The following is a 13,433-nucleotide window of genomic DNA, read 5'->3' as shown; positions in this document are numbered from 1 at the left end:
ATGCGGTTTTTGATATTTTGCCCTTTAAATCAATGTATTGTTCTTTTCTGACGATGTCAAGGCTAAGGGATAAATAGCTTTACAAAATAAATGTGATCTCAATATGTGACATTATAGTCCAGGAGGAGAGAGCTGAAACGTTTGAAGTCGTAGCCTCCCAAGTACTGATTTGGTTTGACACTATTTTCAGTTAGTATGATGTCTTGGGATGATGAAAAGGCCTGTAATACTCTCAGATTGTGGTATCAGTTTTCTTCACAAGCCATTTAATGTGTTGGGGATCTGTGAGCATTTTCATCACAAATCATACAATGTCATGAGATATTAAACAGCTTATTTAAAAACTATGCCAGCTTTAATTTCACATGCATTACCCCGAAAATCCCATGAGTGAGATGCATTTACCATGATGAAGTGAGTGAGTGAGTTTAGTTTTACGGCCCACTTAGCAGTATTCCAGCTATATGGCGGCGATCTATAAATAATCGAGTTTGGACCAGACAATCCAGTGATCAACAGCATGAGCATCGACCTGCGCATTTGGGAATTGATGACATGCGTCAACCAAGTCAGCGAGCCTTACACCCGATCCTGCTAGTCGTCTCTTACGACAGGCACAGCTACCTTTTACAGCAAGCATGGGTTGCTGAACACCTGTTCTATCCCAAACCATCACTGGTCCATGATGAAGTAAGGTAACACCGACTGTGATAACAGTGATTTGAGATAATATCACTCTAGATTTGACCCCATGATCAGGCTGTTTTTATCAGAGGTGTCCCATCATTATTAAAAAAACATTTGCTGTTATCTGTAGGTCACGTAGGTGTGCATAAAAAGTCCTCAGAAACAACCGGATAAAAGTCCTTCATTTGCTTTGGGAAAAAAACAAGGTTTTGGTTATAAAAGTGGGTTTTGTTTATCACAATATGACGTTTTTTTCCGGAGTACCATTTTACCGAGGACTTTTTCGGGAAATATTTCTGCCCGTAACTCCCGAAGTTGTTTTTATTCATTCTATGCCGAAAAATATTGGCAGACTTGTGTTGTATTATAAATAAAAAGCCTATGTTTTATTATAAATAAAAAGCCTAAACCTAAAACCTGAAGCTAAACCCTAAACCTAATCCTAAAGACTAACATTAGTAGAGCACTTGCTGACACAGAAGCGGGGTAAGGAAGAAGTCATGCCATATCTACTGCCTTGATGAATCACGTGTGATAATAAATATGAAAATGTAGATTGCTGAGACGTAACAGAGGGAATAAACTGCTCAATAACATACTATCTGTTAGTCGTAACATCATCTGCTTGAAACAAATCTCCATCTTCATGTGCATAGGACGGCTTGGAGTGGAGGGTGCTGGGGGGTGGGGGCCGGGGGGAAGTCACCTTGAACTATTTCACAGTATCTTAGATTTGTCATATTTGGCCTATCAGAGCATGGGGAATAGGACATATTGGGTTTGTAGGGTTAGTGCTTTGGGGAACACTTGGGATCATTCAACACATAGTTTTTACCTGTTTTTTATTTTGTTCTTCAAAAGAAAAGGAAAAGGAAAAGCTAATGTACAAATGGAGATATGTGACGAAGATTCGGTATTCACATTAATACAAAATGAAGAAAAGATATGAATTTCTAATGTATCCACCCATTTGGAGAAACATGCAGGTAGAGAACAGGAAAGTCAACAAATACCGAAACACTGGGGAAACCAAAACATACAACGCAAACACGAAGGGGCGTGACAGCCAGTCACAAAAACATGAAATGCCCTTGCAGCAAGACAGGTTAATTCCATTCATAGACTTAGCAAGGTACCACTACAGCGGTACCAGGACTGTGAAGGGTATCGGCACAGATAGTGAAGAGCCGTCCCGCTCACACGGAGGGGGGCAGGTTTGGTAGTGGTTGGGTAGAGTTGTGGGCTGAAATACCTTTACCTTTAGAAGAGATTTGGCACATGTCTAGGACAATTTAAGGACTCAACGTTACACAGATTAAACAGATGAGCTTCACCAAGACATTTGTTTGTTTTACGTGCGTCACGATGAACCTCAGTCAGTGACAATGATGTGTACCAACTTTGTACATTATGTTATGATCTGTTGACTAATCGTAATCTCATACAGTCTGTTTGAGTCAGAGACGGACCGATGAATTGCAAATATAAATAGTCATGTTTATCATTTACTAATACCCAACAACTTTCTTATATCTGAATATTTTCCGGACTCCACCAAAACGTTGGTTAAGGGACTATCATCACTGAAAACGCAAAAGTTGTTATCTGTCGCGGTGGGGTACGTAAAACCGCAGAAACGGAACAGCCAGTCATGGCTGTGGACACCTCAAAATCTATTCCGGGAGACCTGTCGGTTCATCTGTCCTTGTCATGACTTAAAGGGACGACAAGTGGTTGCACAGTAAGCCATCCCGAGACCAGCAACCTTGTTCAATGACATTACCTACCTTGTAAAATATAAAACTGTTTCATAGATGTTTGAGACCAGAAAATGATGTCATATATAAAAATTAATATGATTGTATATGTAAACAGCATTGTCATACATATCACTGTATCCCGGTTATGTATACGTAGATTGGTGCTCATGATGTCGATCACTGGGGTGTTTGGTTCAGACTCAATTATTTGCAGACCGCTGTTATGAAGCTGGAATATTACTGAGTATCTGAGTTCTGAGTTACCAGCGATCAGACTAAACCAAACCAGAGATCTGTCCTATGTAGGCGAAGAATTTCATGATAAACATGTAATCAACATGTAATCCAGCCCAAATCATCGGATGATACCCTTGACCCTCTTCTACCTGCATGATACGATTTGTGAACAGTTGTTATCATTGGTAAATATATGCTTCTGAAATATTGATGTCAGATTATAAACAATGAATCATTTCTATCTAACCACGAAAATATGTCATTTCTGTGCAGTGCAAGGGAGAGAACTGCAAAAAATCCAAACATCAATACTGAATAAAGAAAACGCCCTGTGCGATAGCGATACTTAAACTAACACGAGGGAATGTATGTTATAGGGGATCGTTCATAAGATTTGTGCCCCTGCCTCGTACATGTGTACAAAAGTGATGAAGTTACAAATCTTCTTCATAAACGTTTTGACAGATTTGCTGAGGCCTTGAACATTTGCTTAATTACCTCTATAAAGTGATCAGCATGTTATGCAACATTTCTGTGTGACATAAATAAGGGATATAGATGTGACTTTATTTAATATTTCAGCTACGTCATTGGATAATATTGAATACTGAACACTTGTCAGTGTATTATTAGTCTGTGCTTTGAGGCTATCATTATTATATGTCTAATGGCTGAAGCGTTCGCTCGTCACGCCAAAGACACGGGTTCGATTCTCCCATTGGTACAATGTGTTAAGTCCATTTCTGAAGTCTGCAAAAAGCGGCGTAAAGCCATACTCATTCACCAACTCACTCACCATCACTACATATTAATAAAATAATGGAAGAAAACGTAGTTTATGTTCACAGACCTATTGTTCGAAGACAGACAATCAAAGTGATCACCACTGATGTGGAAGCAGCGTTGGCAGAGTGGGTTAGATCGTTAACTTTGTGAGTTGGCGATTTGAGGGTATGGGTTTAAATCCCTGGTGGGACTCAACTTAACAAAACTACTGGAATGAAAAAGTACTAAGAAAGTGAAATCAACAAAATAGCACGTTACATTTGAACATTGTCTGAATAGCATAGTGTATTCAAACAGAAGAAAGGATAAACATCTACACGATAATGATCTTTGAGCTAATATGCAAGCCAGTTAACTAAGCAACGGTATCACCTCTGCCACGACAATGAAATAGTACGTGGCCAAAACTGGGCACTCCTACTTGGAAAATAGGAAATCTGGCTACCTAGGGATTACTATGATTAAACAAGTGAAATATAACATCAGAGCCGATACGTTTTGCTCATTAACATCAGAAATATAATATGTCAGTGCTAGGAGAAAATGGTCTCTTAAGTAGTTTCTAGGCAGCTTGTTTTGACCTGGCCATCTGGTAACAGTACGACACACAGCCGTCTCGCCGGTTGTCTCCCTTTAGGTACACGTGCCATTTAGTTACAGAGTTTGAAATTACCAATTGCTACACAACAGCTACGGCCTTAGCAGACTCTTCTATACTGATGAGCTGAAGGATTGGCACCCAAGTCAACGCCCTTCATACTGGCCTGGATATTGCCCTGATTTAAAACTGACATATACTGGAATAATTTCAGAGATATCTCAATAAGTGTGTTGATATATTGACTGGAAGGCCTCTGGCCAAGAGCGTACATCATAGATTCATAACAGCTCTTTGTGTGGGACATCATCTTCTTAGTTGATGCTACACCATACTCTCTCCAAAATGTATGGCTGTATACCAGTGGTTTACAGATGAATAAAATGATGTACAGCCTTAATGTGCAATGTTTAATTGAAATACAGCAACAATGTTTTGAGAACATAATGATAAAGGTAATAGAAGATGATCTTCATGGCCAGTGCTTTAACAGAATGCTCTTCAATGCAATATGTAATATATCCGTGATTCAAATTAATATCTTGCAATGAAGACAATTATTTAGAGAATAAAAAAATAAAGGCCTAAAAATAAAGGACTTGTAACTTTTAACTATTTTGATCAATCTTAGTCCAGTGCTTATAGTGCCTTGTTGTATTTGCCATGCACAAATATGTGTCATTCCATTTTGAACTCTGAAGGTAACAGGAAGGAGATTATGTGCTATCGTCTGTAAAGCTGACTGTATAAGTGTGTGTAACCATTGACGCGTGTGACCAAGTCGTGGTATTTCGGGACAAGCCGAATACCTCTTCTTAAGGTTACGGGAATGGACGAGTCTTGACTAATGTGAATAATATCTACCCTTGAAAGAGCCAAGTTTTTTTAGTAAAGCCGGCGCACAAATGACAATGGCAGCAGTTTCTAAAATAAGGAAAACATATGCAACAAACTAACAACTAAACCAAGAGTAAATATCAAAATATATACACTCAAAGCTTCTAATAAACATTTACGACCATATATTTACAAATTGTAAAGGGGGGAAAATCACCTCAAACGCTTGAGAAATCTATACATAGTACCGAACGATACCGCCAATGCATTAACATGAAAAACATACATAAACTTGCCGAAACATGTGAAATACCCTGTATCAAAAGAATGCTTATCTTAGTGGTATTATCAAACTGTACATGACTACAATTTCAATTCCTGGATAAAACCCACATGGGTATGTCCAGATGTGCCGAACTGGCCCTATCTGTGCCCAGCGACAGACACAGTCTGGGAAGGTGCTATGAAGAACCTTGCTATGAGACCATGTTATACTTATAGTGATGGACGAAAACGTTAAACCAGCAGGTAATATTGTTTAGATTAAATTCAATTATTTCAAACTACAGCAATGTAATTCCACTGAGATGCCAGTTTTCCAGAACATAACGTCAGTGTTCACACTTCCCCTGCTCTTATCAGCGAGGTGTAACCCGTGCACTGGGGAGCCTGTCTCAGCTGTTCGTAGCCTCGGTCATCCACAGGTAATGCAGAGTCAGGAATTCTTTCATACTGGGATCCTGAACTGTCACGGGCTTCATCCAACTCATGCAGTCGTAAATCATTTGCTTCCGCGATAGCGCCTTCCTCAAAACGAGGGGAGAGGTACCCCGTGCTTCGTCGTTTAGACAAACTGAAAATCGTATATATTATATATTAGATCTAAAATCTAAAACAATGAGAAAATTAGGAAAACCTGAAACATTTCGCAAAAATACAATTACTTGTTTTAGATACTAGTAAAGGAGTATCATGGTTATTACCGGATATTTATATATTCACAAACAAAACGTTAATGCTAGGCTAACATATACGTTCAAGCAAAATTCTAACACACCAATCGTATTATATCGAACATGTTCAGGATTTTGAAGTACATGAGAAATTATAACAACAGGAGCGGGCTTACATAGACTACAAAAGATTTTCAAGCATTGTCATAAATTTGTTAAATGCTGCTTGGGCAGTGAAAAACGTGAATGAAGCATGCCCATAACGCTACTAACCTGCGCATGCGCCTTGACCTCGGGATAAGGCGCATGCGCAACGCCAATGTCTAAAACGCGAGAACGCGAGAAAATGAAATGTCGCATTCTCGTGTTCTTGCGATTTCGTGTTTTTGTGGCCTTATTTGACAAGTCGAGTTTGCGCGATTGCGAGATTTGACAGCTTGTACAAATGTCGCTTTCTCGTGTTATCGACTTTTGACAGAAACGTGCTCTGTACCAAAAACACGAGAATGCGAGATCGCGAGAACGCCAGAGTTTGGCCAAATCTCGCGTTCTCGCGATCTCGCATTCTCGCACTTTTGGCATTTTAGGCTTGCTTCCAAAGGTCGAGATCGCGAGAATGCGAGATCGCGAGAATGTCCCTTACAGTATTCCAAAGATAAACGACATGTTTCGTGATAGTGCAGTCTCACATTAACGGCTATTGGTCCGAACACATACGTCAGAAACAGAGTCATTAACGTTTTGAACGAATAAGTTAGTCAACTGTGTGACTTGATTTAAATAACGTTTTTCGGACCAATGCTGATGACTGATGACTGCGGGAAATGCGAGGAGAAACTACACAAATTAATTATTCGCTCAGCAGGAAATATTTTGGATGTTAAAATATCAGGCATACGACCTTAAAATGGGTAGAAACATCACTACAAATAATTATTAGGGCAATGAACTAAAACAAACATACTCTCTATAAGGAATGTTTGTCAAAATCTAAAACCCATCGCTATTGGTGACGTGTCACGTCCACGATGAAATTTAGAGCAAGGCAAGATCTTGGCAAAATCAGTTAAACGAGAATTGGGCACATGAGAAACTCAGCTTAAGCGACAGAATGTTGCAATGTATTCATACAAATAGAATAGATACATGATCTACTTAACACAGGTTACCTCCGGTACTAAGCCAATAGTGGTTATAAATGTACCCGAACGTACCTCTTAACGGCCATAATCACAATGATGAGCAACAAAGCTACAACGACGCACGTCAGTACAAGAGTTGATGGACTCACACTCGTCGACTCTGAAACATAGTGGAAAAGATCAAGGGCATTCTTGGGTTTATGGCCATCAACCACTCTGTAATGCTGCACAGCAAACATGTTTTGCCGAGCCGATAATCGTTCAGTGTACAAATAATAACATGAAGAATGTTTATCAGATTAAAAGACGCACAGGTACAGTTTGATTCTTTTTCTGAACATTTGGGCTTCCTATTGTGGCACTATCGTTTAGATAAATTTTCGTAAAATGACCTCTTTAGCCTCGTGAGTTGTAGAAAGATGACGTGAGTATAAACTGTACTAGGATGACTACGTATCCGACATTTTAACAGCTGTTTGCTTTAGGTATGTACTGCAGACAATTATGAAAATGTTAAGGACAATATTCATAACGCGTCTGGCTACATATCCTTCTCAAGGCGCACAATCTGATCAAGTCAGATTCATGGTTTACTCGCAAAGGAAAATAAGGTATTAAAAATAAATATGTAGATTTATCTATTTTCAAAATACACAACTGACACAAACTACACCAATTCAAACCAGTGATAATTACTATTTTGTATACCTGATAAATATCAAACACGTTCAAGTCAATTTGATCATACATTTGATATTCTTTGCAATTAATAACATAATCGCACAGCTTTAATCCCTTGATCAACATTTCAGACTACTATTCTATAACCTATCCCCCAAAAGAAACGCATAGGCGATTTGTACTTCTTATAGTCTATTAATTACCTATTGTGTTGAAACAATCGTCAAAATATGGAAGAAAATTGTTGATAACACGAAATTACCTTCTAGGTGAAGCTGTGCAGCAAAGAGAATTCACCGTCTGGCAATAAACTCCAGATTAATTTCAGAAATTGGCATTCGTTTTGAAGGAGTTGAAAAAGTGCATGCTGGAGATTACCAATCTTCTGTTGCCAGGAGTCTGAATGTTTTAAAGTCTGATAGTGTGAACAAGATATAATGGTACCCATTCACAGCTGAGTGGACTGGAACGCAAAGTCACAGTACTTTAGTCAAGTTTACTGCACGTTGCTGTAACTGCAACGATGTGTTTGTGTGTATTCCTGTGACCACCATCTGGTCATATACCAACGGATTCGTGGGCTCTTTTAAGTGCACAGGGTTGTGTACTGTACACTATTACTAGCTAGGGGTTGTGACAAGACGTAAAAAGTGTGCACACAAAGTTGACTCCAAGGTTTTTACGCTTGGTCAAAGGTGGGCTCGATCCCGACATCTCAACCTCGCTGGATCACAAGCATGGCGCTTTAGCCAACTCGCCCACCGCAAAGGATATACTACGTTGTATAACTACACGTGCATCAAATTCCATGTGTGTTTGCATGTGTGTGCGCAGAAGTGTGTAAACATATAGCAGATATACTTTAAATAGGTAGCTGCTTAATGAATATAAAAAGTATCAGCTTTATCAACTTTATAAAATGACGCAAAAATAACAGTTTAGTGCTACATAGGGAAATAAACAAGTAGAATTTTCACATGACTGTAGGCTCACTCCCCTGGATCAAACTAAGGTGTGATCATTGAGGGAACAATAACATTATCATGTTTTCAGACAGGTGAGTTGAAAAAGTATGGTTACCATGGCAGCCGTCTCCCTCCCAGCCTTTCGCACAGGTAAGACAATGCCCAGCTCTGTCACACCTACGGCACCTGGAGGAGCACCTGCTGCTACAGTTGTCTCCGTAGTACTTCTCCTCGCATCCCAGACATCCAGCGTCAACTCTGTCGCACCTGGCACAACGTGTTGGACACCTCCTATCACACTGGGAACCCCACCAGCCGTCTTTACACCCTTGTGTACAGTTTCCCGAGTCACGGAAACATTTTGTCTTTAAACAGTTTCCATTGCAGATGCGATTGCACCGAAGTCCATAGATACCAACTTGACATCCGTGTAGGCACAATCCAGTAGTTATATCACATGTACCATTTAGGCATGTATCGCAAGATTTGTCACATGTTTCCCCGTACAAATTAACATTGCAGGAGGTACATGTGATCCCATGTTGATGACATCTCTCACACTTGTCTGGACACCGAGTGTTACAGTGTAGACCTCTGTAGCCAGGTTTGCATCCTGTACAGAAAGCTCGATATTGTTCACAGAAATCTGTAGCACAGTTGTCTGGGCAAGATGAGTTACAGTGAGATACGCTGTAGCCTGTGGTACAGTTGTAACAGGAACCATTACCTTGCATGCAAGAGTTTGTGGCACAGTTAGATGGACACAGTGTGCTACAGTTAAAACCTGAGAAACCATTCTTGCATTGAGAACATGCCCCATCAGTTCTTCCACACGACTCTGAAGCACAGTTTCCTGAACATCTCATGTTACATGTGTCACCATACCACCCAGGGGTACATCCCTTGTCACAATATCCAGTGTCCTGTCTACACGTTCCACTTTCACAGTTTCCATCACATGGAGAGCCACACTGTAACCCATACCAGCCAGTGTTACATCCCCTTGTACATACATGTGTGTCGTTACATTCGGCATTAACACATGTCTCTGGGCAAGGTATGTCACAGGTACTACCTAGATATCCCTCTTTACATTTGCAAACACCGGTTTCAGTACACATACAATTGTTATGTATGAAACTACATTTACTTCCCCAATAACACTGTTTACATGTAGAATGGCATCCCCCAGTCCACCTGTGACATGTAGATATGCATCCAACACTGCAGGTTTCATTACAGTCACGACCCCACTTGCCGTCTGGACACACACATGAACTGTTGTAGGAGTCAGTGTATATCAGTGGTGGCTTGTCACAGAATTCACATCTTCCCTCAACTGTTTCGTAGTGGCCACTTCCGCAACCTACACAATCATGTCGGACAATGGGAATTGTGTTTGAAGAATCTATTGACAATTCATTTTGATAGATTACGTAGACTAATCAAGTATTGTTCTTATCAGTTGATATCAAGGACTAAAGCAAACACATATCGGAATTTAAAAATGAAAATCAACGTCTTATCCAAATTTGAAAATAAGAAGAAAAGCCACATGGATTTTCTGTACTAATTTTACACGTCACGTGTTTGTGATTGAAAACAAACCTTTTTCAGAACAAGTGTTACAAGTCTTCGCACACAGGGAAGGTATTCCTGGCTGTGAACAATCAATCGTCTTGCAGGTATCTCCTAAGTTGTCCACACAAGATTCTAGATAAATGCAGTGTTTTATGCCAATAAAGTGTAATATAAACACGCAAGTTACTAAGCATTAACGTCTGTAACACCGGTTTTCTTCTGTTTCCCTTTGTGAATCGCTTTTTACAGTAAAATGTTTAGCAAATAGACATTTTGAAAAACTGAACTAAAATTTGCATTTGCTACATCAGTGTAAATTATGTTCACGTCATGAACACAAATTGCGGAGAAGGATAAGAATTGTTTTATTCAGGTTTGTGCATGTAAAAGTGAAAGCATGAAACACGTACACTGCATTGTTAGCCAACGCCTAGTACACACCTTGTTACTGTAAACCGGCCAATAATAGTAAAGAGGTTGTGCTAATACAGTACCAATGTCATACATTGGAAGTAGAGGCAGGGTGTGCTAACTAGAAAATGAGTAATACAAAATGAATACGTCTACGCTAAAGCATGCGACGTACCCGACCCTGCTCTGTGCCTTGCAATGATCACAATCCAGCAGTGAAAGATCGCACCTATCTGGAATTGGGAATGTACAAATTACATGACTGTAAACAATATCACATCACAACATACCCAAACTGTTGCAGAGGATAGATATGGCGACTGTGGAGATATACAAATCAGATGACCTCTCTCTGAAACAACTTCCAGTTAATGTACATCAAAGTTCTTGAGGTATGTGTGAAAGTGACACAATTCTCTTTAAGCAAGTATTAATTTTTAGATGAGTCACAGCCTTGTATTCATTAAACGTACGAGACACGTTTGCATAGAAAATATCAAAGAATTGAAACTGGAGACAGGAATAATTATTTTATTCTGGTGTTTTTCCATCAAAGTATTTACGTTACAAATTATGTTTTGCCAGTTTATGTGAAAATGAGCCCTAACCTCACGGCACGTGCAAGTTTTGGGGATGACATGAAGAGACGCATCAATCAGCGAGTCCTATATGGAGTCATTATAAGCCGTGATAAAATACAAGTATCCAAGCAAATTACATTCAGTGGTATAACAAGGTAATACACACCAAACAAACCGCTTTGTGAAAGTGACAAGTAGGTTATCACATGATTAACGGTTAGTTAGGAACAAACCTTGTATTTGGCGAGCATGAAACAGGAATAATATTTACACTACAGTATATTTTTTGTCAGATTATATGAAAAAGTGTCAGGGTGGTCACAGTCCTGATCTCACAGTTTTGGGAATGACAAGCATAAGAAACGACTGTTTTGAATAAAACGTCCTAGCAATCTGTCTGTGATGCCATTTGGTAGTATGAGAAGGAGAAGCAGTACACCATACACCATAAATGTAAGTCACTGAAACTCCCTCCTATATCATATACATTATACGTGACACTGGTACGTATGTCTTTTTTCCGAGTGTATGATATCTAGTTAGCATACTGTTTGTTATAAACATTGACTCTAACATCCGAAACAAGATAAGAACAGTATATCCACGTTTAAGGCATGACTCTTAATTACCTCCATGCTTCTCCTATTCCTCAGCCACGATATATCCTGCAACATGTAGTCTTTCCTCTCTGGTGGACGGCGTAGTCACTGTAGTAAAGTTAGTCTAGAAATACACTGTGTCGCACTACAAAATACACCACAGCCGTTGAACTGAATCATAATTTCCATTTCCCTGTTTTCTCAAATTGAAATGATTACATCTGTACACGGACATATACACAAAATGCATTGCATCCCTATATTTTCCAGGGTATGATCATCTGGGAGTGATTGAACGATAACGGAATGCGAATTAGGATGGTGCATACACCAACAAACCAGTCCTATACTTATAAACTCAACTGAAATGGGGTATCCCTTGAACTCGTGATATGTTCGAATCTGGCACTTTAGCATTACGTATGATTAAAGGACGAGACTATTTTAAGTATGGTGAGAAATGATAATTTAATGTCGAAACAAAACTTCTTTTAGGTTGAAAGTGACATAGAGAGTGTAGGCAAATACATTTAAAAACAGTCAGTATCGTGAGCTGCCACCCAGTTTCGTCTCATACTCTACACCAGATGCCGAAGTTGCTCTATGCTCAGCTGCTCGCATTCTTCTTACAATGGTGCTTCCAGTTTCCGCAAGTTTTGTGGAGGAGGATCCCGGCGTTGTATCAAGCGGTCCGAAATGTTCCATTGGTTTTCCATGGACTTATTTCTGGCCATGGGATATGAGTCAGTGCATTGTTCTAGATTGCCTGGTTCACAGCTCATTCATGACTATTGGCCCGGTTGCAGTCGAATGATTGTCAAAATGGGGCACCACAACTGGATCAAGCACGTCCTGGATGTAGCTATTGCCCGTTAAACTGACTTGTGTGATTACTAGATCCAGCTTGAACTGAAATGAGAAGCAACCCCATATCATATTGTTGGCATGGTGTTCCTAGGTATATTTCTGGAAATACAGAGCGTTATCACACCACTTTTCATCCACATATTTACATTATTTTTGGTAAGGTTTTATTAACAACTATGAGAAATGTTACGGACTGTTAATCACACATGACACGACCCTCAACACGAAAAGGCTTCAGGGTGATATAAATCGGCACCTTAATCTGTGAGTCCTAATTGGATTCAATCAGTTGATATGAGCAGAGAAAGGCATAATTAAATAAAATAACCAATCTAAATTTGTTCGTGGTCTCTCAAAGAAATATGGAAACGTTAGTGATTAATAATACTCACATGTCATGAATACAGGCCATTGGAAAATCTTCCAGTACCACTCACTTCTCATTAGACCAGTTGCGCCACCAGACACTGTCCGATGGCGTATACAGTGACTCAGGGGCCATGGGCCACCTTCATGAACTCCTGAGACAGCTTCCTCTATCCTGTGAATTTTACGGTGATTGTGACACGGTTACTCATCACGAGTCCTCTCCCACAAAGTGTAAAGGATACGGCACCACATTATAGCCATTTAAATGAATTATTTTGTCATTGCACTATTCGCAAAAAGAAATCTATACCCTAACCTATACCTGTATTCAATAGCTATAATCTGGACCATTTATAGTTATATGTGTCAAATAGGCTTG

At 39.6% G+C, this 13,433-nt stretch overlaps 1 protein-coding gene across 1 annotated transcript; it reads right to left on the bottom strand.

The window, feature by feature from the left end:
• Positions 1–4,464: 4,464 nt before the first annotated feature.
• LOC137278488 (scavenger receptor class F member 1-like) lies at positions 4,465–12,727 on the bottom strand. The gene is made up of 6 exons (XM_067810843.1): positions 11,849–12,727; positions 10,814–10,871; positions 10,255–10,359; positions 8,762–10,012; positions 7,073–7,160; positions 4,465–5,758 (listed from the first exon to the last, which is right to left on the bottom strand). The coding sequence occupies exons 1-6, from the start codon at positions 11,891–11,893 to the stop codon at positions 5,524–5,526; spliced, it is 1,782 nt and encodes a 593-aa protein (XP_067666944.1). The 5' UTR covers positions 11,894–12,727; the 3' UTR covers positions 4,465–5,523.
• Between the last annotated feature and the right edge of the window lie 706 nt (positions 12,728–13,433).

Source organism: Haliotis asinina, chromosome 3 (genome assembly GCF_037392515.1).
Source record: "Haliotis asinina isolate JCU_RB_2024 chromosome 3, JCU_Hal_asi_v2, whole genome shotgun sequence".
NCBI lineage: Eukaryota > Metazoa > Mollusca > Gastropoda > Lepetellida > Haliotidae > Haliotis > Haliotis asinina.
Note: the sequence above shows the minus strand (reverse complement) of the source record. Positions and strands in the feature narration are given on the sequence as shown.